General features: G+C 43.7%; 1 protein-coding gene across 2 annotated transcripts in view; it reads left to right on the top strand.

Moving 5' to 3' along the window:
* Positions 1 to 436: 436 nt before the first annotated feature.
* Positions 437 to 23,939, top strand: part of Pacs1 (phosphofurin acidic cluster sorting protein 1) — a 114,019-nt gene continuing 90,516 nt past the window's right edge. The window contains exon 1 of one of the 2 annotated variants that reach the window (XM_042676619.1): positions 437 to 1,015. In XM_042676619.1, coding sequence (XP_042532553.1) covers positions 666 to 1,015 — 350 coding nt within the window. In that variant the 5' untranslated portion in view covers positions 437 to 665. The remainder of the gene's footprint in view (positions 1,016 to 23,939) is intronic. The other variant, XM_042676618.1, reaches the window with a different exon arrangement.

Genomic DNA, 23,939 nt, shown 5'->3' on the forward strand with positions numbered 1-23,939 from the left:
CAGGGAGCTTAGCATGAGGATTCACCGGGCCCACCCTCGGAAGGGAACTTGCAGTGCGTGGACTGCTTCCCCGACTGGGTGAAAAGGCTGAGTGGCAGGGCGGAGATGGGTGGTGGGTGAGCCGCCTCCTAGCGCTCGGTGCTCGGCGGCTCCCCGGGGCCAAGCGCGCTCCCGCGACCGTCCCTTCCCGGCCGGGGCCGCGCCCCGGAAAAGCGGGGTTTCCGCCGGCGGGGCTGCGGCTGCCTGGCGGGGAGCAGGGGGAGGGCAGGAAGGGGGGGGGCAGCGGGCGGCGCCCTAAGCCCGGCATCGGGGGGGGGTCGGCTCGGCAGCAGCCCCCTCCCGGACCGCGGGGAAGCGTGCCCACAGCAGGTCGGGCGCAGGCCCCGCCCCTCGGCGCCCGGGCTGGGTGGGGCCGCGGGCCCGGGCTCCCCGGACACGCCCACCCAGTGTCTGGGCCGCGCGGGCCGCAACAGGCAGCGGCGGGCGAGCGCGAGGGCCGCGCGCCGCGAGGCCCCGCGCGTGCGTGCAGACTCGCTGGCGGCTCGCGCTCCGCCGGGCGGGCTGAGGAGACGCCGAGCCGCCGCCGCCGCCGCGGGGGACGCCTGGAACCGCTCGGCGGCCCTCCGTGTGCGTAAGCCCCGCGCTTCCTGACCCCTTGCAGGACCATGGCGGAACGCGGAGGGACGGGCGGTGGTCCCGGAGGCTCCGGGGGCGGCAGCGGCCAGCGGGGCTCGGGGGTCTCCCAGTCCCCTCAGCAGCAGCCGCCGCCGCCGCAGCAGCCGCCTCAGCAGCCGACGCCCCCCAAGCTGGCCCAGGCCACCTCGTCGTCCTCGTCCACCTCGGCGGCGGCTGCCTCCTCGTCGTCCTCGTCCACCTCCACTTCCATGGCCGTCGCGGTGGCCTCGGGCTCCGCGGCTCCCAGCGGCCCGGGGCCAGGCCGCACCCCCGCCCCGGTGCAGATGAATCTGTATGCCACCTGGGAGGTGGACCGGAGCTCGTCCAGTTGCGTGCCCAGGTGAGCCGCGGGCGGCCGGGGGCGGGGGGGGGGGGGAGGGACGACGCGCCCGCGGGGCTGGCTGAGCCCGCCATAGGCCCCTGCCTCCCCACCAATCCCGGTCCCCTCGCGTAAGTGGGGGTCCGTCCCCACCCCAGGTCCCTCCACCCCGCTATCCTCGAGCTGGGCTGGGCTCCAGCCTGGCCTCCGAGGACAGTCACTGCGGGGACCCACCCTCTCCCGGCGGCCCCACCTTCTGGCTGGGCCGGGACCACCCTTTTCCCCTCCCCGAGCAAGCCGGGCCTTCTGGATTCGGCCCAGGGCCTTCCCTGGCGGGCCTTCCAGACGGTCAGTTTCCCCCAGCAAGTCACACTTTTTCCTGCCTTGCTGCCCGTTGGCTGTACATATGTTAAACAGATGTGGTTCAGATAGCTTTTGATATTATTATTTCCCAACATACTCAGCATGTGCCAAACTCGATTGTCACCTCTTGCAGGTAAATCCCAGTACACTAACCCTTGAGGCTTCGGTATACACATTCATCTGTGCTTTACATCACATTCTCCTGGGACTCTGTGCTCTCAGTTTTGGGGTTCTATTGCTGTGTGTCCTCAAGTGTATTTTTTCATCCCCTCCTCCCTTCTAGAAACGGAGCACAGCCTCCCAGCCTCTCAAAGGGCTCCATCGAAGAACTGCCGTGTTCCTAAATTCAGTCCATTCTTCTGTCTGTTGGAATCTAGGGCCTTTCCTTCCATGGATAAATTTTTTCTGGGTTTGGGGATCTTATCAATTGCCAAGACAGTTTTCAACTCTGTGGGGACAGTGGTGTTTTAGATAACCTGCAAAGCTGGTTTTACTCAATAAACCCAGAGAAGTGCCTGGAGCTGTTCTTTTTGTCACCTCTAAACCAAGTTGATTCTGTTACCTTGAAGTCTTAGGCTCTATTAGGGAGCATTGTGAGGTTCTCTCTCTCTCTCTCTCTCTCTCTCTCTCTCTCCTCTCTCTTTTCTGGTCGTGGGGCTTGAACTCTGGGCTTGGGCGCTGTCCCTCAGCTCTTCAGCTCAAGGCGAGCGCTCCACTACTTGAGCCACAGCGCCACTTCCGGTTTTCGAGTGGTTTACTGGGGATAAGATTCTCACGGACTTTCCTGCCCCGGCTGGCTCTGAACCACGATCCTCAAATCTCAGCCTCCTGAGTAGTTAGGATTACAGGTGAGAGTCACCGGCGCCGGGCTCAGAGGCTCTCTTTATGTTGAGTATTGTTAGCACACTCTCAAATATAAGATATGCAAAATGACTAGTCAATATTTGTATGTCACTTAGCCTAGAAATAGAGTATTATTTCTCTTGTGGAAGCCATCAGGGTGCTCCTTCCTGAACTACATCCCCTGCAGAAGTAAATACTCTTCTGAATTGTTTATCGTTTCCCTTGTTTTCTTTTTGGCTATAGTTTTATTTCATACATTCATCTTTAAGCAATATATTTAAAAGTTTTGGAGATTTTGAAGTTTGGAGAAATACAAAATACTGCATTCTGTGATTTGTTTTTTTTTTTGTTTTAAACTCAGGCTTATAAGAATTATCAATATTGTATAGTAGCTCCACGTTAAATACTTTGTGTGTGTGTGTGAGTCCTGGGGCTTGAACTCAGGCCTGGGTCCTGTCCCTGAGCTTTTTTTTTTTTTTTTTTTGCTGGTCATGGGCTTGAACTCTGGGCCTGGGCAGCTCAAGGTAAGTGCTCTACCACTTGAGCCACAGCGCCACTTCTGGTTTTCTGGTGGTTTATTGGAGATAAGAGTGTCATGGACTTCCCTGCCCCAGTTGGTTTTGAACTGTGATCCTCAGATCTCAGCCTCCTCAGCAAGGATGACAGGTGTGAGCCACTGGTGCCTACCCTGAGCTTTTTTTTTTTGTTCTAGTCAGCATTCTACCACTTGAACCACAGTTCCACTTCTGGCTTTGGGGTAGTTAATTGTAGATAAGAGTATTATAGTCCTCTTTCCCTCCCCAGGTTGGCTTTGAACTGTGAGCCTCAGAACTCAGCCTCCTGAGTATCTGGGATTATAAGCATGAGCCCTTGGCACTCCACCAGTTTTAAGTACTTTTTAGTGGATATAATTCCCCTCTGGATGAACATTTGTTATTTCCTTTTTGTTAGTATGAGTAGTACTATATGTATATATGTATATATATAAAACTATAAATATTACTATTATATAATTATATGTATGTGTGTTTTCAGGATTTGTGCTCTTGTGCAAAAGTATCACCAGGATGTATTTATATGTAGAGTGGGCTTGTTGCTCCAAAGGTAGTGATTAAGAACTTCACTAGAGAATTAGATTGTTTTCCACTTGTTCCCTCTTCCCTTTGTTTTCAGCACTTACTAAACTGATTTACACTTTTTTCTCTGCCCTTCCTTTGGGGAAATGCGGAGCCACAGTAGTTTAGTTTGCTTTGGCCAGAACCCCAGGACAACATCAAATTCAAGTGAGAGCCTCCTGTGTGATGGGTGTGTCTCTTGGTCCTGAGCAGGCTTCTCTCTTTCTATGTAGGCTTGTGTATTAAAGCATGCTAATCCAGCTCTTCTAGGCATAAAAGCTTGTGCCTGTTTCCTGCATGGGTCCACTGTTAGTAAAACAAGCCTGTCCATTCTCCTTTTGCATCTGTCACTATGTTTGACTGGTGCCATTTGGACAGTTGCTTTCTCTAGCTTGTTAGATTGAAAGGGCATGAAAGCTGTGGGGGCGGGAGTGGGGGTGGGGGGAAAGGGGGCAAATAAAATCATTGATTGCAGTTCTGTTTTAGTCTGATCCTAGATTTCTTTGGGCACCAAAAAGTCCATGCAATAAATTAATAGCCCAAGAAATGGACAAGCATCCGGTTGGAATGGGTAATTATTCTTCTAACTTGGTAGGAGTTAAAAGCTGATTGTTTACCTTGTAGAGTGCATGTAGTTGTATCATGTTTACTGAGTCCTTGAACTTGTCTACTGTCCTGCTCTGACTTTGTTTTCCAGCCAACTCCTTTGTGTCTCCCAGTTCCTTGTGAAACACTTGTGTTCCTTGAAGCATGCTACTGTCGTTTCAAAATGGAAAACAACACCCTGTGGGGAGAATATGGCCTGCTATTGGCCTCTCCAAGTATTGAGTCATCCAGTAAATTTGAGGTCTCCTGGGTATACTTGTTCATGTTGTTTAGAATATATTACAATGTGCAACACTGTGTAGAGCCTAGGACTAACTTGTCCTGTATAAATCAATGGCACTTGTATAAACCAGTAGGCATTTAAACGCACACTTAATGGTAGATCTAGATCTAGAGTTAGGTGGGCAGAAGACTGTGTGTTTGTGTCTATCTAGTGCAGAGAGCAAGGATTTAAACAGTCAAGTGTTATTAAGGTCATACTTCCTTTCTTAATGCCTGTAGAAACGTAGATTGTTTTAGAAAAAAAAATACCGAATGTTGTGGATATTTCTCAGCTATTTTTCTACTCTAACATCTAAATTTTCTTAGACTCTAGGTGTTTTTTTTTTTGGAGGGGGTCATGGGACTTGAACTCAGAGCCTGGGCGCTATCCTTGAGCTCAAGTGTTTGCCCCAGGCCAACACTCTACCAGTTAGAGCTATAGCACCATTTCTGCTTTTCTGGTGGTTAATTGGAGATAAGAATCTCACAGACTATCATGCCTGGGCTGGCTTTGAACTGTGATTCTCAGATCTTAGTCACCCAAATAGCTTGGTTTACAGGCATAAGCCACCAGTGCCCAGCTTGCTTGCTTGCTTGCTTATTTATTTATTTAGTTGGTCATGGGGCTTGAACTCTGGGCCTGAGCTCTGTCCCTCAGCTCTTCAGCTCAAGGCTAGCGCTCTACCACTTGAGCTACAGTACCACTTCCAGTTTTCTGGTGGTTTATTGGAGATCAGAGTTTCACGGAGTTTCCTTCCCCGGGCTGGCTTTGAACCTTGATGCTCAGATCTCAGCCTCCTGAGTAGCTAGGATTACAGGCGTGAGCCACCGGCACCCAGCTTGTGAGATTCTTATCCCCAGTTAACGAACAAAAGTCAGAATTAGAGCTATGGCTCACATGGTAGAGTGCCAACTTTGAGTGAAAAGGTCAAGTGAGAGTGCTAGGACTTTTCAAACCCCATTACCGGCATTAAAACAAAACAACAAAACAAAAGAAATGGAATGAATATGTAAAGGAAAAGACCCTAGTCTCAACCTGTTCTTACTTGTGATGCAATCACAGTTATATAGGTGCTTTTAGGAAATTATTGTAAGACAGCTCTGCTCTAGCACTTGGCATTGTATTCCCTCCTTCTGTTCTTACTCAGGCATCTTCCCTTACTGTGGCCCGGTATGTCATGGATATGTTGTAGTATTGTGGAAAATGTGTGACATGTTGTTTAATATTAAAGGAAAGGTTTTAGAGTCACTATCAATCTCTTTAGTCTTTGATACATTGAGACTTTTTTCCTTTTGTTCTTTCTTTGAGTTGCTGTAGGTAGGAGGGGACATAAAAACAAGTAAATTTTATGGTGTATAAAATTTCCGGGGCTGGGAAGATGGCTTAGTGGTAGAGTGCTTGCCTTGCATGCATGAGGCCCTGGGCTCCATTCCTCAGCACCGCATAAGCAGAAAAAGCTGGAAGTGGTGCTGTGGCTCAAGTGGTAGAGTACTAGCCTTGAGCTGAAGAGCTAAGGGACCCCAGGCCCCACAGCTGACCCCCGCCAAAAAAAAAAAAATTCCTCTGTGGCATAAAAATGGTTATTGGATGACATGTGCTCTGTTGTGTCACTCACAAACCACATTACATTTGTTCTTCAGTCCAAAGCACCTTTGCATGTCCTTACCTGCATGTGTACTTAAAGAAGGAGTTCCACAGTTACCAGGTACATTTCTCCCTGGACCACATATTAAAAAAAATGGGTTCTGAGCTGGGTTTGAACTCAAGGCCTTGAAGCATGCTTGGCTTGCTTGCTTAGTGGTACTCTACTACTTGAGCCATGTCCCCTTCATGTTTTTTTCCTCTGTGTATGTACTTTTTTATTTTTTTAAAGAGATGGAGTCTCATGGATTTTTCTTCCTGGGCTGACTTCAAACTGAGATCCTCTAGATCTCAGTTTTCTGAGTAGAATTATAGGTATGAGTCGTTGGTGCCCCACACAAACATTAATTCTTATTGGAAGTGTTAGAGCTAAAGCAGGTGACTACAGGTGAGTTGACATGATTGGCCTGCAGCAGATTTGTTACTTGTATGAAAACACTTGGGAGTAGTGTAGTGCACAGAAACACTAGGCAAGCCAGGACCGCTCACTCTTTTTACCGTATACTAGGAAACCTCCTACCTTACTTAGTCTTTTGAACCATAGTTGAGAATTTTTTGACCATCTATTCTAAGAGATGTGATTAAATATCATAAGACCTGTAACTAGGCACTGGTGGCTCACGCCTGTAATCCTAGTTACTCAAGAAGCTGAGATCTGAGGGTCACGGTTCAAAGCCAGCCTGGGCAGGAAAATCTGTGAGACTCTTGTCTCCCAATTAACAGAAAACTGGAAGTGGTACTGTGGCTCAAAGTGGTAGAGCGTTTAGCCTTGAGCAAAAAGGGCTCAGGGACAACACCTAGGTCCATAGTTCAAGCCCCAAGACTGACAAAAAAAAGAAAGAGCTATAGAAGCAAGTACTTCCTAAATTATAGCTATAAAATAAATTGAATTGATCAAATATGAAGAACTGGTGAAATGTCTATTGTCCTCCTACCATTAAAAGTCTTAAAAAGGGGCTGGGAAGGTGGCTCAGTGGTAGAGCGCTTGCCTTGCATGCATGAGGCCCTGTGTTTGATTCCTCAGTACTACATATGCAAAACGAAAAAAGCCGGAAGTGGCGCTGTGGCTCAAGAGGTAGAGCGCTAGCCTTGAGCTGAAGGGCTGAGGGACAGTGCCCAGGCCCAGAGTTCAGGCCTCACGACCGGACCCCCCCAAAAAAAAAAAAAGAAAGAAACTTCATCTTGGGGGCTGGGAAGGTGGCTCAGTGGTAGAGCACTTGCCTTGCATGCTCAAGGCCCTGTGTTTGATTCCTCAGTACTACATATGCAAAACGAAAAAAGCCGGAAGTGGTGCTGTGGCTCAAGTGGTAGAGCGCTAGCCTTGAGCTGAAGAGCTGAGGGACAGCACCCAGGCCCAGAGTTCAGATACCACGACTGGACCTAAAAATAAATAAATAAATAAATATCTTAAAAACATGTTTCTGCCCTAGGAGATTTGAATTTCGTGATGTGAGTGTTGTAATAGAATGTCTTCCCTATCAGAGTAATATTATCCATGGTCCCTGTGAAAGCTCAGATTCCTCACCAGAGTCCGTTTTACATGTATTGATTTACAAATCTTTGAGATACACTAGTGGTTGTGTGATTTCTTTTTAAATTGTTTTTCCAGTTTCTTAACCAAGCTAGTGAGTTGCCCCTGTTGTCCATACATGCAGGAGGGAGGTACGAGTCAGAAAATGCTTGGGCTTTGCCTTTTCACTCCCTCAGCTCAGGAGACTGGTTCTGCTTTGGCTTTGGCTTGATTGTTGATGTTGATTCAAGAAGCTCCAGTGAGTTGTTGTCTGCATTGCCGCATTTTAGAAGTTCCTTCTTTGGGAATCTAATGGTGGCTGTAGGAATGATTAGAAAGTGTCAGTCTTTCCTAGTCACTCCATCACCTTAGGGATGGTGTTGGCTCTTGAAAAGAGACAGCATTGAAGTTGGCCTTAGAACTTCTTTCAGAGGGCCTTAAGTGAAGTGGTTGGGTTAGCAAGCTCTGACAGTATCCTCCTTTGTCAAGGTCTGGCCCCAAGAGTAACCAGCAAAATGTGAAGAGCATTTGAATAGCCCAGATGTGTATGTTAGCATCTACCATAGAGGATTTCTTTTTTTTAGACATTTTACAATATGCTTATCTGGTTAGAAAGCTGATTAGAAACCCAGAGAATGGCTTTATACTATTAGGGACAGATCTGTATCTGGCCTCTTTACCTTTATCTATGGGAAGCATAATAGAAAAGCCAAATAAATGATAATATGTGTTGCTTAGCTTAGCACTGGTGGCTCACACCTGTAATTTTAGCTACTCTGGAGGCTGGGATCTGAGGATAGAGATTCAGAGCTATCCTGGGTAGAAAAATCTATACAGTTCTTATCTCCAGTTACCAGCAAGACACCAGAAGTAGAGCTATGGCTCAAGTGGTAGAGCGCCAGCCTTAAGGAAAAAAGCCAAAGGGAGAGCATCAGGCCCTAGTACACTCTCTCCCTCTCCCTCTGTCTCCCTCTCTCCCTCTCTCCCTTTCTCCCTTTCTCCCTTCCTCTCTTTCCCTCCCTCTCTCTCTGTCTGTTTCTAGAAAATAGTTTCTTAAAACCATCCATTATTATGTGAATTATGTCTTTAAATAGCAAAGTGCTTTATCTTTTAAAGCTGCTACATTGAATACACTCCTTAAGTTGTACCAGCCCCCTCTTTCTTTCTTTCTTTCTTTCTTTCTTTCTTTCTTTCTTTCTTTCTTTCTTTCTTTCTTTCTTTCTTTCTTTCTTTCTTTCTTTCTTTCTTTCTTTCTTTCTTTCTTTCTTTCTTTCTTTCTTTCTTTCTTCCCTTGGAGGGGGGGTCGGGTCGTGGGGCCTGAACTCTGGGCCTGGGCGCTGTCCCTCAGCTCTTCAGCTCAAACCTAGCACTCTACCACTTGAGCCACAGTGCCACTTTCGGCTTTTTTCTTTTTGCTTATGTGGTGTTGAGGAATCGAACCCAGGGCCTCAGGCATGCAAGGCAAGCACTCTACCACTGAGCCACCTTCCCAGCCCTCCCTCTCTCCCTCTCCCTCTCCCACTCCCTCTCCCTCCCTTCTTCTCTCTCTCTCTCTCTCTTTCTTTCTTTTTTTCTTTCTTTTCTCTCTTTTTTCCTTGAGACAAGGTCTTGCTATGTAGTTAGTGTAGCAATACCTCAAACTCGTGATCTTGAGTGCTGATATTGTAGGTATGTACCAACACCCTCAGTATTGTACTAGCTCCATTTCATGTCACTTTGTCACATAATGAACAGGACAGAACATTTCTGCACCACACAAAGTGCTTCTAGATAACACTGTCTTAAAGAAAAAAAATGCCTAAGTATCCATTATTAATATTTATGGCTCTTTGTGCAACTATTTTCAGGCTATTCATCCTATAAGGAATGAGTATCCAGAATACATAAAGAATGCAAACAACTATGGGGTTGGGAAGGTGGGTCAGTGGTAGAGCACTTGCCTTGCATGCATGAGGCCGTGGATACCATTCCTCAGCACCACATAAGCAGAAAAGCTGGAAGTGGCACTGTGGCTCAAGTGGTAGAGTGCTAGACTTGAGCTGAAGAGGTGAGGGACAGTGCCCAGGCCCAGAGTTAAGCCCTCACAACGGACAAAAAAAAAAAACCTCAACATAAAAAACTTAAATAACAATGCTCAATAGGAGCATTACCTTACTCGTGTAACTGTAACCCCTCTGTATAGTATATTTACAATATAAATATTTTAAAAATTGAAAAAATTTGAAAAATTAATCTGGTTGAAGAATGGGCCATATAAATTACCAACAAATATAAGAAAAAATGCTCAGAGAGGGGTAACTATTCAACTAGAAATGTACTCATTGCCTTACTTATGTAACTGTACACCACCTTTACAATAAAGTAAAATTTTTAAAAATGCTCAATATCACTAATCATTCGGGAAATGCATATCAAAACCCCAATGAGTGGCTCACGCCTGTAATCCTAGATACTCAAGAGGCTAAGATCTAAGGATCATGGTTCAAAGCCAGCCCGGGAAGGAAAGTCCATGAGACTCTTATCTCCAGTAAACTACCAGAAAACCTGAAGTGGCTCTGTGGCTAAAGTAGTAGAACACTAGCCTTGAGCTGAAGAGCCAAGGAACAGCATCCAGGCCCAGAATTCAAGACCCATAACCGACCAAAAACAAAAACAAAAATCAAACTGGGTGCTGGTGGCTCACACTTGTTATCCTAGCAGTTTGTGAAGCCAAGTTCAGGGTCAGCCCAGTCCAAGAGAGTCTATCTCCATGGAGGGAAGCTGGACATGGTGACACAGCGTGTGGTCCAAGCAAGGAAAGGAAGCCTAAAGGATGAGGATCAAGGCTCAGGCACATTCCCAGGTGGAAACTAGACTCTTTCTCAAAAATAACCTATGTAAAGTTGGGCCAAAGGTGTGACTTAAGTGGTAGAGCTCAGCCTAGTAAGTGTGAGGCTCTGAGTTCAAATCTTAGGACTACCAAGAAAAAAAAAAAAAAGGAAAGAGAAGAAAAACAAATGCTGTTGAGGATGTAGAAAAAGGGCAGCTCTCATTTAAATTGGAAGTGTACAGATTAATATAGCCATGAAAAGTTTCTCAAAAAAACTAGAAATAAAACTAGCATACAGGTAAGCAAATAAATAAATAAAACTACCAATAGAAAAGGAAGCTGGGTGCTTCCTATAATCCTAGCTATTCAGGAGGCTGAGATCTGAGGGTCATGGTTCAAAGCCAGCCTTGGCAGGAAAGCACAGGAGACTCTAATCTCCAATAAATCACCAGAAGATCGGAAGTGGCCCTATGGCTCAAGTGGTAGAGCACTAGCCTTGAGCTAAAGAGCACAGGGACAGAGCCCCAGCCCAGAGTTCAAGCCCCATGACCAACAAAAAAAAAAAAAAAAAAAAAAAAAGGAAAGGAAATCAGTATGGCTGAGAGTTTGTACTTGTAGTTTATTGCAACACTACTCACAATAGCCAAAATATAGAATTAATCTAGATATCCATCAGTGGATGATGGATAAATAAAATGTGGCAGAGATAGATATAGCAGAACAGTATTCAGCCATTAAAAGAATGAAATCTAGCCTGGCACAGGTGGCTCATGCCTCTAATTCTAGATAATACCTCTAATCCTAGCTACTCAGTAGGCTGAGATCTGAGGAAAATCAATGTTAGCTCCTGCAAAACAAACTAAAAGCAAGCAAAAGGACTGGGGGTGTGATTCAGAGCTCATTCCTCAGTACTGTAAAAGTAATGTTAAAAAAAAAAAAAAAATGTGTCGAGGGGCTGGGAAGGTGGCTCAGTGGTAGAGCCCTTGCCTTGCATGCATGAGGCCTTGGGTTCGATTCCTCAGCACCACAGCAAAAAGAAAAAAAAAAACAGAAGTGATGCTGTGGCTCAAGTGGTAGGGTGCTAGGCTTGAGCTGAAGAGCTGAGGGACAGCGCCCAGGCCCAGAGTTCAGGCCCCACGACTGGACCCAAAACAAAAAAATGTGTCGAATATTATACCACTGGGAAAAGATTCTTCTTGGAAGCTCATACCTAGTCTTCTCTGAGCTTTGCTCCATGATCTTTTTCTCTTTAGAAGCTTTTGCTTTTTGTTTTCGGTACTGAAACACAGAGTCTTGTGCTTTCACTCAACTATTTCCTCTCACAGCTGGTGCTGTACCACTTGAGACCTCTACTTCTTTTTTTTTGCTGGCTATTTGGAGATGAGTCTCTCATATTTGACTGCCCAGGCTGGCTCTGAACCTCCATTCTCAGATCTCAGCCTCCTGAGTAGCTAGGATTATGGGCCTGAACCACAAGTGCCCAACTTCTCTTTAGGGATTTTGGTTGGAATTCTTTTGCTGTAACCTTAACTATGGGTATGTCTGTCTTTAAAAAATATGTGTGTAGAGCCAAGCGCTGGTGGCTCACACCTATAATCCTAGCTACTCAGGAGGCTGAGTAGCTAGGATTACAATTTAAAATTTTTAAGTAAAAAAAAATTACTAATATACTTTGTATTCTGGATAGTCCTCACACTTAATTCTTTACATTTAATTCATTTTTTTCACGGAACTCAAAATATTTCACAACTGTTTGTACTTCCTAAGTATTCCTGAATTCAGAAAAGGAGAAAGGAAAGCCTGGCGTTGGTGGCTCACACCTATATTCCTAGCTACTTAGGAAGCTGAGATCTGAGGATCATGGTTCAAAGCCAGCCTGGGTAGGAAAGTCTGTGAGATTGTTATCTCCAATAAACCGCCAGAAAATTGGGAGTGGTGCTGTGGCTCAAGTGGTAGAGCACTTGCCTTGAGCTGAAGAGCTGAGGGACAGCACCTGGGCCCAGAGTTCAAGCCCCATGACTGACAAAAATAAAAAAAATGTGTGTGTATTTTGCTTGCTTTCAGTTTGTACATATAGGTATGGTTTTTACTTATTTAGATAACAAGATTTTTTTTTTACTCTTCTAAATTATTTTGAAACGCTCCCTTTTGTTGCTATTTCAAGGGTATATAAGTTTTGTTGAGTTTCTTCCCTTGAGGCATTGTAACCTTCTGGTCTATTCTATTTCTTTCTGCTCCTGCTTGATTTTTGTTTGTTTGTTTATTTGTGTGTATGTGTGTGGGTGCTGTCTCAGCTTTTGTGCTCAACCCTAGTGCTCTACCATTTGAGCCACAGCTCTACTTCCAGCTTTTTTGGTAGTTAATTGGAGATAAAGAGTATCACATGCTTTCCTGCTCAGGCTAGCTTCAAACCACAATCCTTAGATCTCAGCCTCCTAAGTGGCAAGATTACAGACGTGAGATGCTGGCAACTGACGTGTTTGTTTATTCTTGTTACTTGATGCCTCATTTGTGTCTCAAAGTTTTCATCACTGTCTTGTTTGATTCTTGATGCCTTGTTTGTGTTTTAGAGTTTTAGTCACTATTAGTTGAGAGCTAACTGTTGAGATATTGACGTTAAAATAGTTTTGTAGATGGTGATTATGTGTGATTTTAATTTTTGTCTTTTGGTGATTTAAAAACTACAAAATGGAGGGACAAACGGTGAACAAATTGAACTGTACAATTTGTATGTGAGGAGGAAAATACTGGGAGAGAGCACAGGAAGTGGTGATATTGTCCAAAACAAAATGTACTCATTACCTGAGTTATGTAGCTGAAACTCCTCAGTATATCACCTTTATAATAACAATTAAAAAGTAAAAGAACCGGGCGTCGGTGGCTCACGCCTGTAATCCTAGCTACTCAGGAGGCTGAGATCTGAGGATCACAGTTCAAAGCCAGCCCGGGCAGGAAACTCCGTGAGACTCTTTTTTTTTTTTTTTAAATTTTATTTTATTTTATTTGAGAACATACTGTACAGAGGGGTTACAATTACATGGGCAGGATAATGCATACATTTCTTACCAAGCATTGCAGCCTCCTCCTTTGTTTACCCTTCACCTCCCTTCCCAGCCTCCCCCCCCCCCCCCCCACCCAATCATACCCCCCCCCCATCCGTGAGACTCTTATCTCCAATTAAAAAAAAAAACAAAACACTAGAAAACCAGAAGTGGTGCTGTGGCTCAAGCGGTAGAACGCTCTCCTTGAGCTGAAGAGTGCAGGGACAGCGCCCAAGCCCAGAGTTCAAGCCCCACAACCGACAACAACAAAAACAAAAGTAAAAGAAAATGAACTATACAATTTGTGAGTGACAGATGGGAGGGAAAATCTGGGAGAGAGTGAAGGAAGGAATGACATTGTCCAAAAAGAAATGTACTCAAGGGACTGCGAGTGTGGCTTAGTGGTAGAGTGCTTGCCTTGCATGCATGAAGCCCTGGGTTCTATTCCTTAGTACCACATACACAGATAAAACTGGAAGTGGTGCTGTGGCTCAAATGGTAGAGTGCTAGCCTTGATCACAAAGAGGCTCAAGAACAGAGCCCAGGCCCTGAGTTCAAGCCCCAGGGCCACACACACAAAAAAAAGAAATATACTCATGCCTGAGGGTGGGGCGCAGTGGTAGAGCACTTGGATGGCATGCAAGCAGTCTGGGTTCAATCCTCAACACTGCAAAGAAAAAAATTTTAAAGGCTTGTTTAAAAAAAATGTACTTATTGGGCTGGGAAGGTGGCTCAGTGGTAGAGCGCTTGCCTTGCATGCCTGAGGCCCTGGGTTCGATTCCTCAGTACTACATAAGCAAAAAGAAAAAAAGCTGGAAGTGGTGCTGTGGCTCAAGTGGTAGAGTACTAGCCTTGAGCTGAAGAGCTGAGGGACAGCGCCCAGGCCCAGAGTTCAGGGCCCGTGACCAGACCCCCCCCCCCAAAAAAAAAAAAAATTGCTACAAGAGCTGAACATTGGTTGTTTATGCCTATAATCCTACCTACTCAGGGGACTGAGATCTGAGAATTGAGGTTCAAAGCCAGGCTCAGGCAGACTAATCCTAGAGATTCTTACCTGAAATTAACCAGCAAAAAAGCCAAATGAGAGAGGCCCAGATTTCAAGTTCTAATAACAGTATCAATTTTTTTTTCTACAGTAAACATATTAAAGAGAAAACAGAAGAAATGTATTGCTTGCTTGTTTCTTTTTCTTCTTTTTTTTTTGGTCGGCAGTGGGGCTTGAACTCTGGGCCTGGGTGCTGTCCCTCAGTTCTTCAGCTCAAGGCGAGCACTCTACTGCTTGGGCTACAGCGCCACTTCCGGTTTTCTGGTGGATTATTGGAGATAGGAGTCTCACGGTCTCTCCTGCTCGGGCTGGCTTTGAACCTCGATCCTCAGATCTCAGCCTCCTGAGTAGCTAGGATTACAGGCGTGAGCCACCAGCGTCCGGCCTTTTTTTTTTAAAACCTATCATAGGCCAGGAAGATGGCATAGTGGTAGAGTGCTTGCCTAGCATATATGAAGCCCTAGGTTCGATTCCTCAGTACCACATAAACAGCAAAAGCCAGATGTGGCGCTGTGGCTCAAGTGGTAGAGTGCTAGCCTTGAGCAAAAGCAGCTCAGGGACAGCACCCAGGCCCTGAGTTCAAGCCCCAGGACTGACGAAACAAACAAAAAACTATCATCATCCAGGTGCTGGTGGCTCATACCTGTAATCCTAGTTACTAAGAAAGCAGAGATCTGGAGGATCATGGTGCAAAGATAGCTCAGGCAAAAAAGTCTATGAGATTCTGTCTCCACAGTAACTGGCAAAAAAGCATGGCTGGATCATGGACTCAAAGTGGTGGTGCCCTAGCTAAGCAGGCAAGCCAGGCAAGCTCGGCTGAGTTTGAATCCTAATACTGGCAAAAACGAAACAGTTGTATGAATACTATATGCTAAGCACCACCAAACTATATTTTAGAGAATATCATGAATTTAAATTACCCCCCCTTTCCACACACGTACTGTGAAAGTTCTTACTGAGTGAGCACTGAATGGATGATGAAACAGGGAACTAAATATTTCACCCATTCATTCATATTCTTTTCTTGGCCCTAGAACTGCTTGCTTATTTTTATTGATAGTTTTTTTTTATATAATAGCAAATGTAGAATGTTCTAGATCATTTCTTCCTGGTGGTGGGAATATAGGCATAGGTGATAAGTTAGTGTTGATGGCAGATTAATTTATTTAATGTTTATGCAGATTTTTTTTCAGAACTAGGGTTTGAACTCAGGGTTTTGTGCTTGCTCAGTTTTCTTGCTCTATCACTTGAAATATGTCCCCAGCGAGGCTCCTTTTGCTGTTTATTTAGGAGATGGAGTCTCTAGGACTTTCTGGCCTTGAATCATGATCCTTCAGATCTCAGCCTCCTGAGTAGCTAGGACTACGGGTTTATGAGCCACCAGTACCCAGCATGCACAGATTCTTTTAGAAGGCTTATAAAGTTAGAATATTTGAATTTAGTTTTAGATCAGTTTTTCTGAATCCTTAAATATTATACTTCTTCTGCCAATAATGATCCTTGTCAACTTGCATGTAAACTTGGTTTTCATTTGTCCTTTTAGTACATTTAGTTCTATAAACATAGAACTATACCAGAAAATAGCCACAGGTTATTTTGGCCAAAACATTTTTTTTATTATGTGCATTTCAGAAAGTGCGCTGTAGGGAATTTACTCATTGTGGTTTTTAGTGGCCTGATGCAGATTTATTTAGAACTGTTTCCTTCTGTGTGACGGCTCTTCTCCTTATAGACTAATGGCTTTTCTCCATGACAAGCCACCCCTCAGGACATTAGTGGAAGCAGGATTCCCTTTGTGACATCTCAGGTGGAATTGGCATATTAACAGTCTTTGAGGAGCTATAGACCAAATTCTATCTATAACAATTATAGAAAGAATTAAAAATATAGTTATTAAGGTGTTGTACAGAGAGGTTACTCTTTTTTTTGGTCGATCGTGGGGCTTGAACTCTGGGCTTGGACGTTGTCCCTGTGCTCTTCAGGTCAAGGCAAATGCTCTACTGCTTGAGCCAATGCGCCACTTCCGGTTTTCTGGTGTGTTTTTTTTTTTAATTGGAGATAAGAGTCTCACAGACTTTTCTGCCTGGGCTGGCTTTGAACTGGTATCCTCAGAACTCAGCCTCCTGAGTAGCTAGAATTACAGGCATGAGCCACTAGCGCCAGGCCAGAAAGGTTACTCTTTTATCGTTCATGTGGAAGATGTTTTTTCTTGATTTTTTTTTTTTTTTTCCCCTGCTGGTCCAGAAGCTTGAACTCAGAGCCTGGACACTGTCCTTGAGCCTCTCTGTGCCCAAGGCTAGCACTCTACCACTTGAGCCACTGTGCCACTTCTGGCTTTTTCTGAGTGGTACTGAGGAATCAAACCCAGGGCTTCATGCATGCTAGGCAAGCGCTCTAAAACTGAGCCACCTTCCCAGCTAATGTTTTTTCTTTTAGTCATTCTTCAAAACTGCATATCTGCTTTTGAGTTTACTTTTATTCCTCTTTCCATAGGGGACACATTCTTTCATTCTTTGTAATAGTTTTTTCTTTAACAGTTTAGAACACACAGAGAGGTTTAGGACGTTAGTTGTCATTTATTTGATCCTTCCCCAATGACCTTTTCCTGTTTAAAAACACCAAATGGTCTCAGAGTTTAGAGAGCAGCTTTTTCCTCCCATTTCTTTTTCATTGCGCTTCTCAAATACATGGCACAAACACTGCTTGTAATTCTGTCCCCTTTCTACCCCACCCTTCTCTCACAGAAGATAGCCACAGACATTTTAACTAGTAGCAGTTCAGAGTTGACTCTCTTCCCACTCCCGCCCCTTGCCCGTCTGCTAGGGATGATGCTCGGGATAATGTTTTAAAATTCAAAATCAGGTCATATCACTCCTTTTTCCATAATCTTCCATTCACTCATTCAGCAAATGCTTAACAGAGCAGCTGGTATGCACTAAACAAAACCCTTGATCTCATGAAGTCTGAATTCATTCTAGTGGGCAAAGATGAGAAGCACTAATAACATTCAGTCATACTTAGAATGAAACTCCTTTTAATGGCTTAAAGTCACCTTATGATATTACCCCTTCCTGTGAATCTGATCTCATCCTGTGCCATTCTCTCCTTTGTTCATATGGCTGTGGGCAACAGGGCCTGAGCACAGTCACCCATGCTTTGGGGTTTTGCACTTATTCTTCCCTCCAGCTGTGGTGCTTGTTTGCCAGAGCATCCTGTGGTTGGCTCAGCTGACCTGCCATCTTGCAAGATTGTCCTTGCCTGTCCAGTCTGTTTTGGAGTTTATAAAGCTTCTTTTTAAAACTTCTTGTCAATCTAAAGTCTTGTTCGTTTGTTTACTCTGTAGATATCCAATAAATACATTAGTTGAGTTAATAACACTGGTCTTCATACAATGCCTATTTATAATACTTATTTTTATTTTTTGGTTGGTTGTGGGGCTTGAACTCTGGGCTTGGGCGCTGTCCCTGTGCTCTTCAGCTCAAGGATAGTGCTCTACCACTTGAGCTACCGTGCCACTTCTGGTTTTTCGAGTGGTTTATTGGAGATAAGAGTCTCACAGACTTTCCTGCCCAGAATGGCTTTGAACCAAGATCCTCAGATCTCAGCCTCCTGAGTAGCTAGGATTACAGGCATGATCTACCGGCACCTGGCTTTTATAATACTTTATTGAATGGCTATCTATTACATACAACTCATCTATTCAACATATTTGCTATGTCTGTATGCTGAGAACTGATCTAGATGTTGGGGGAATGGTAGCAAACAGGTTGACAAAGTACACTTTTAGCTAGAATATATACATTCTAGTGTAGAGAAAAGTGTAGTAAATAATCAGATCCATAATAAGTAGTTTGGCAGAGTATTGGCACAGTTAAGTAGAGTGGTAATTGGGAGTGTTGAGTGGGTAGGGTGCATTGGAGCTCTCATTAGAGTGAAGATAAGCTCTTTCTTTTTTTTTTTTTTAGTCATGGAGCTTGAACTCAGGCCTGGGCACTGTACTTGGCTCTTTTGCTCAAGGCTGGAGCTCTACCACTTTGAGCCACAGCTCCACTTCCAGTTTTTGAGTAGTTAGTTGGAAATAAGAGTATCATAGGGACTTTTCTACCCAGGCTGGTTTGAACAATGATCCTCAAATCTCAGCTTCCTGAGTAGGTAGGATTACAGACGTGAGTCACTGGGCACCTGGCTGCATTTTCTATGCTAATGGTCAGAGAACCCTTTTCTCAGAAGGAGAAATTGAGGCTCAGTGAGGGGAAGGTATTTTTGTTAAGTCTGACAGTTTAGATGGGAAGAGCTAGTATTTGTCTCATGACTCATGATCGTCTGACATCAGAACTTTCTTCTGGTTAAATTTGGTTTCTAAGTCTTACCAGTTCTTTTTTTTTTTGGGTCCGGTCGTGGGGCCTGAACTCTGGGCCTGGGCATTGTCCCTCAGCTCTTCAGCTCAAGGCTAGCACTCTACCACTTAAGCCACAGTGCCATTTCAGCTTTTTGTATTTTTTCTGCTTATGTGGTGCTGAGGAATCGAACCCAGGGCCTCATGCATGCAAGGCAAGCGCTCTACCACTGGGCTACCTTCCCAGCCCTTACCAGTTCTTATAGTTGACAAATAATATTGACTACTTTATACTCTGTCAGTTGGAATTGCAGAATGGCTGTAAATGTACTTCTAGAGTCAGCCTGGATTTGAATCCTGAATTTGAATTACTTTTGTTTATTATTTGAGTGACATTGGGCACATTCTGATGCCTCAGTTTTCTCATCTATAAAATGGGGGCATAACTACTTTGTAGTTATCTAGCATAAGAATTAGGTGAGGTCAATGTTAAATTTCACATGTTAATTGCATGTATAGCATTTTGATAACAATAAATACTAGCTATTGTTGCTACTATTGTTGTCCTTACCAGTCCAATTTCTCTCTCTGCTCCTCTTCCTAATAAAATCAGAGTAAACCTGTAGAACCAGGGTGAGATTCTGATTTCTTCAGTGGACATCACAAAATCTTCAGTTCATCTTAAATACAGATCCTGCCAGGCCCCAAGCTTATTCAACTAGAAAATCAAAGCAAAATATTTTGGTCTGAAGCAGTGGATAGTTTGGGATCTTGTTTCTATATCCTGCTTACTTATGTGAACTGAAGAGATGGTGTAGGCCCCGCCTGTAAACCACAACTTTTTGAGCCAGCTTGACTTGACAACTTCCCTATTCTACCTGCTGACTTCTTTAGTTCTAGTTTGGCAGCTAGAAGAGCAACTAAACCGGTTTTCAGCTCACAGTTTATTGTCAGTGAAAGCCTAGCAACTCCTAGGAAAATGAGGATTAAGTAGAGTTGATACTTTTGTCTTCTTAAGTTTTCCTTTTTGTTTCAAACTGTAGAAAGCTTATAGTCTCCTTTTACAGAGTAAATCTGATAATACTTTTATAGTCTCTCCTGAGACATTTGAATCTTTATTTGTATGTCAATTTCTCCTTTAGTAGCAGCAAAATAAGACTTTATTTTTCCATTTTGGTTGGAAATCTACAAACGTACTTGTTTGTTGCTGGATCTTCTTTAAGAATGAATAAAACTGCCGGGCGCCAGTGGCTCATACCTGTAAAATCCTAGCTACTCAGGAGGCAGAGATCTGAGGATCACGGCTCAAAGCCAGCCTGGGCAGGAAACTCTGTGAGACTTTTTTTTTTGTTTTTTTGGTTTTTTTTGGGGGGGGGGTCCAGTCATGGGGCCTGAACTCTGGGCCTGGGCGCTGTCCCTCAGCTCTTCAGCTCAAGGCTAGCGGTCTACCACTTGAGCCACAGCGCCACTTCCGGCTTTTTTCTTTTTGCTTGTGTGGTGCTGAGGAATCAAACCCAGGGCCTCAGACATGCAAGGCAAGCACTCTACCACTGAGCCACCTTCCCAGCCCTCTGTGAGACTTTTATCTCCAAATAAACCACTAGAAAACCAAAGTGATGCTGTGACTCAAGCGGTAGAGTGCTTGCCTTGAACTGAAGAGCTGAGGGATAGTGCCCAAGCCCAGAGTTCAAGCCCTACAACCACCTCCCCTCCAAAAAAAAAAAAAAAAAGAATTAATAAAACAGGTTAGGAATGTGGCCTGGTAGTAGAGTGCTTGCTCAGCATGCGTGAAGCTCTGGTTCGATTCCTCAGTACCACATAAACAGAAAAAACCAGACGTTGCGCTGTGGCTCAAGTGGTAGAGTGCTAGCCTTGAGCAAATGAAGCTCAGGCACAGTGCCCTGGCCCTGAGTTCCAGCCCTAGGACTGGAAAAAAAAAAGAATTATAAAACAAGCCAGACATTGATGGCTCACACTTATAATCCTAGCTACTTCTTTGGAGGCTAGATTTGAGGATTGTATTGCAGTTCAAAGCCATCCAGGACAGGAAAGTCCATGAGACTCTTATCTCTGATTAATCACCAGAAAACTGGAAGTGGAGCTGTGGCTCAAGTGGTAGAGCTCCAGCCTTGAGCAAAAAAGAGCTCGGGGAGAGCACCCGGGCCCTAAGTTCAAGCCCCACAACTGACAAAAAAAAAAGAATTATAAAACAGATTGACCTTTCCTTAAGTCTGGATAATCATGATGAATGAAATTTTCTTGGTGGACATATGGGCATAAATGAAGAGCATAGACTGGCACATGGAGCATAACTATGTTGAACTTTGTGTTTGCTTTTTTAATTTTTTTTTTTTGCCAGTCCTAGGGCTGAAACTCAGGGCCTGGGCACTGTCCCTGAGTTTTTTTTGCTCAAGACTAGCACTCTACCACTTGAGCCACAGCACCACTTCTGGCTTTTTCTGTTTATGTGGAACTGAGGAATTGAACCCAGGGCTTTCTATATGCTAGGCAAGCACTCTACCACTAAGCCACAATTCCCAGCCCTTTTAGTGTAATTTTTGGTTTTTATTATTATTTATATGCCTTCTTTTCTCCTTTGTTGCTTCTAATATACTATAGGATGAAAGAGATAATTGAAAGTGTTAAGAATAAGTGTTAGAATAAGTGCCTGTGATTCATGCTTGTAATCCTAGCTACTCAGAAGGCCAAGATCTGAGCATTGTGGCCCAAACCCAGTTCAGGCATAAAAGTCCGATTAGCCACTGAAAACTGGAAGCGGAGCTGTGGCTCAAGTGGTAGAGTGCTAGCCTTGAGCACAAAACTTAGGGACAGTGCCCAGGCCATGAGTTCAGGCACCAGGACCAACACATAAAAATAATTAATAATAAAATATAAACGAATGAGGGTTAAGGATGTAGTACAGGGCTATAGCATTGTCTAGCATGTGCAAGGCTGTATCCCCAGCACTGGTGAAAAAAAATTTTTTTTTTAAATGGGTAGGTGAATGGTCTCTGATTACAAGGGCTAAGAGCAATTGGCACTGTAGCCTCAGACCTTGTGTTTTGAAGGTAGATGTTTTGGAGATCAGAAATAAGTTAATTTGGAGACTGGCACCCAGTGGCTCATTCCTGTAAACCTAGCTACTCGGGAGGCTGAGGTCTAAGACTCATAATTCAAAGACAACTCAGGCGGGAAAATCTTTGAGATTCTTATCTCCAATAAGTTACCAGAAAAGCCAAAAGTGGAGTTGTGGCGCTAGTGTAGAGCACTAGCCTTGAGTAAAAGAGCTCAGGAACAGCATCTAGGCCTGAGTTCAAGTCCCAGGACCAGCACCAAAAAAAAAAAAAGAAAGAAAGAAAGAAAAAAAGAAAAGAAAAAGAAAATAAATAGTTTTGTTTGGTTTTGTCTAGGTCATATACTAGAAGAATACTGTGAATTTGTGGGAGATATCTAAGATATCTAATCCTCTTAAATCTTGAAGAATCCAATACCCTGTAAAAGAACACTTAGACATGCAAGTCACTTTCCCATTTGTATTGGAGTGCTGTAGTTTAGGAAAGAAAACTTTATAACATGCTTGGCTAAATTGGTTTTGATTACTTTTGGGAAAGTTATTTTTTCCTCTGATGCTTTAAGGTCAGGGAAATTTTATTGATTTGTTGGGAAAAGGAAAAAAATGAGGTAAAATATTTGGGCATCCATATCTATAAGAGTTGTTCACATCTTTGGGAATGTCAGTGAAACTATGAATATGGTAGATGGCTAATACTTATTCTCTAGTATAACTGATTTATATTAGTCATTATATTGTTAACACAAGTTCTTTTTTTGTCTTTTCAGTTCATGGACAGAGGGATGTGGTAGGGCAAAATATGTCTCTTTTTTTTGGGGGGGGGGTCCGGTCATGGGGCCTGAACTCTGGGCCTGGGCGCTGTCCCTCAGCTCTTTAGCTCAAGGCTAGCGCTCTACCACTTGAGCCACAGTGCCACTTCCAGCTTTTCTCTTTTTGCTTATGTGGTGCTGAGGAGTCGAACCCAGGGCCTCATGCATGCAAGGCAAGCGCTCTACCACTGAGCCACCTTCCCAGCCTGGCAAAATATATCTTAAGTCTATTGTTTAATAATATAATCTGAAAATTAAAATAAGGGGAAAGTAGTCTATAGCATTTTGTCATCTCTGCCATGTACTACTTTTGCTGTGGATGAAGATGAATAAGCAACTCTAGAAAGTAAGGTCCTCTGGGAACATAAAAACTCTAAGGCTATTAATGGACTTAATTGTATTTCCTCTCTGTCACCAAAATGTGCAATAAATTTGTTTATGCCCTTGCCTGTAATGGAGAAAATTGTTCATTAAGTGTGTATGATAATCATAATCATTTTGTTTTTATTACTGGTAAAGTCCTTTCTAGTTTTCCTTTAAAAGAAAATGTATAACAAAGAGTAGTTGTGACATTGTTAAGTATTATCCATTAATCTCCTTTATTGACCTTTTGTTCCATGAAGAAAAAGGAAAGGATTATTCATTGGGAAAAGGGCAGATTGTCTGGTTGGGAGAATGCTATGATGATCTAGGTGGGAGCTATATTGACATGGACCATGATAGTAGCATGAAGATAAAGAAGTAGTCAGATTCCGGGTATAGTTTCCTAAAGGATTTATTTGCTTGTGGATGAGATTTGAGGAATGACAGAGCAAAAGGTTTCAGGATGAAAACATTTCAGTGTGTGTGTGTGTGTGTGTGTGTGTGTGTGTTGTGTTACTCATGGTCCTTTAAGCGGGTATTCTTATCACTTAAGCTACTCTACCAGTCTTTAGTACATTAGTGATTTTGAGACAATATCTGCTTTATGTGTTTCTCTCATAGCTTGGGATGACAGGACACACCATTGCATCCATTGGTGGGTATGGAATCTTGTGCATGTTTATACCTGGGTTGGCTTTGAACCATGATTCTAAGATATGCCTCTTAAGTAGCTAGGATTACAGATTTGTGCGACCATGCCTAGCCCTCATTTAACTTCTTTGTGCCGATTTCTTTTCATATCACTATTATCTTTATTTTGGTGACATTATGAAAACAGACATCTATGTAAGAGGACACTTCAGGGATCTTGTTTCCACTTCTGGCATTAATTAGAAATTACATTTTTTGAGGGTTAACTCAGTGATGAACTAATCTATGGATTGATACCTGATTGTGTTAAAAATCTAGGGAAGTTGCTATTATGTCTTAAGCCATGATACAGCCATTGGAGCAGCTGAATCTCAGCATCTATTCTGATGTCATATTTGTTCTCTATACTCTTTTTTTATCTTTTTTTTTTTTTTAATTTAATGGTCTTTGGCAGTACTGGTGTTTGAGCCTTAGGGCT

The sequence above is a fragment of the Dipodomys spectabilis genome, unplaced genomic scaffold (assembly GCF_019054845.1).
Source record: "Dipodomys spectabilis isolate Male_0828 unplaced genomic scaffold, ASM1905484v1 ptg000030l, whole genome shotgun sequence".
Lineage (NCBI taxonomy): Eukaryota > Metazoa > Chordata > Mammalia > Rodentia > Heteromyidae > Dipodomys > Dipodomys spectabilis.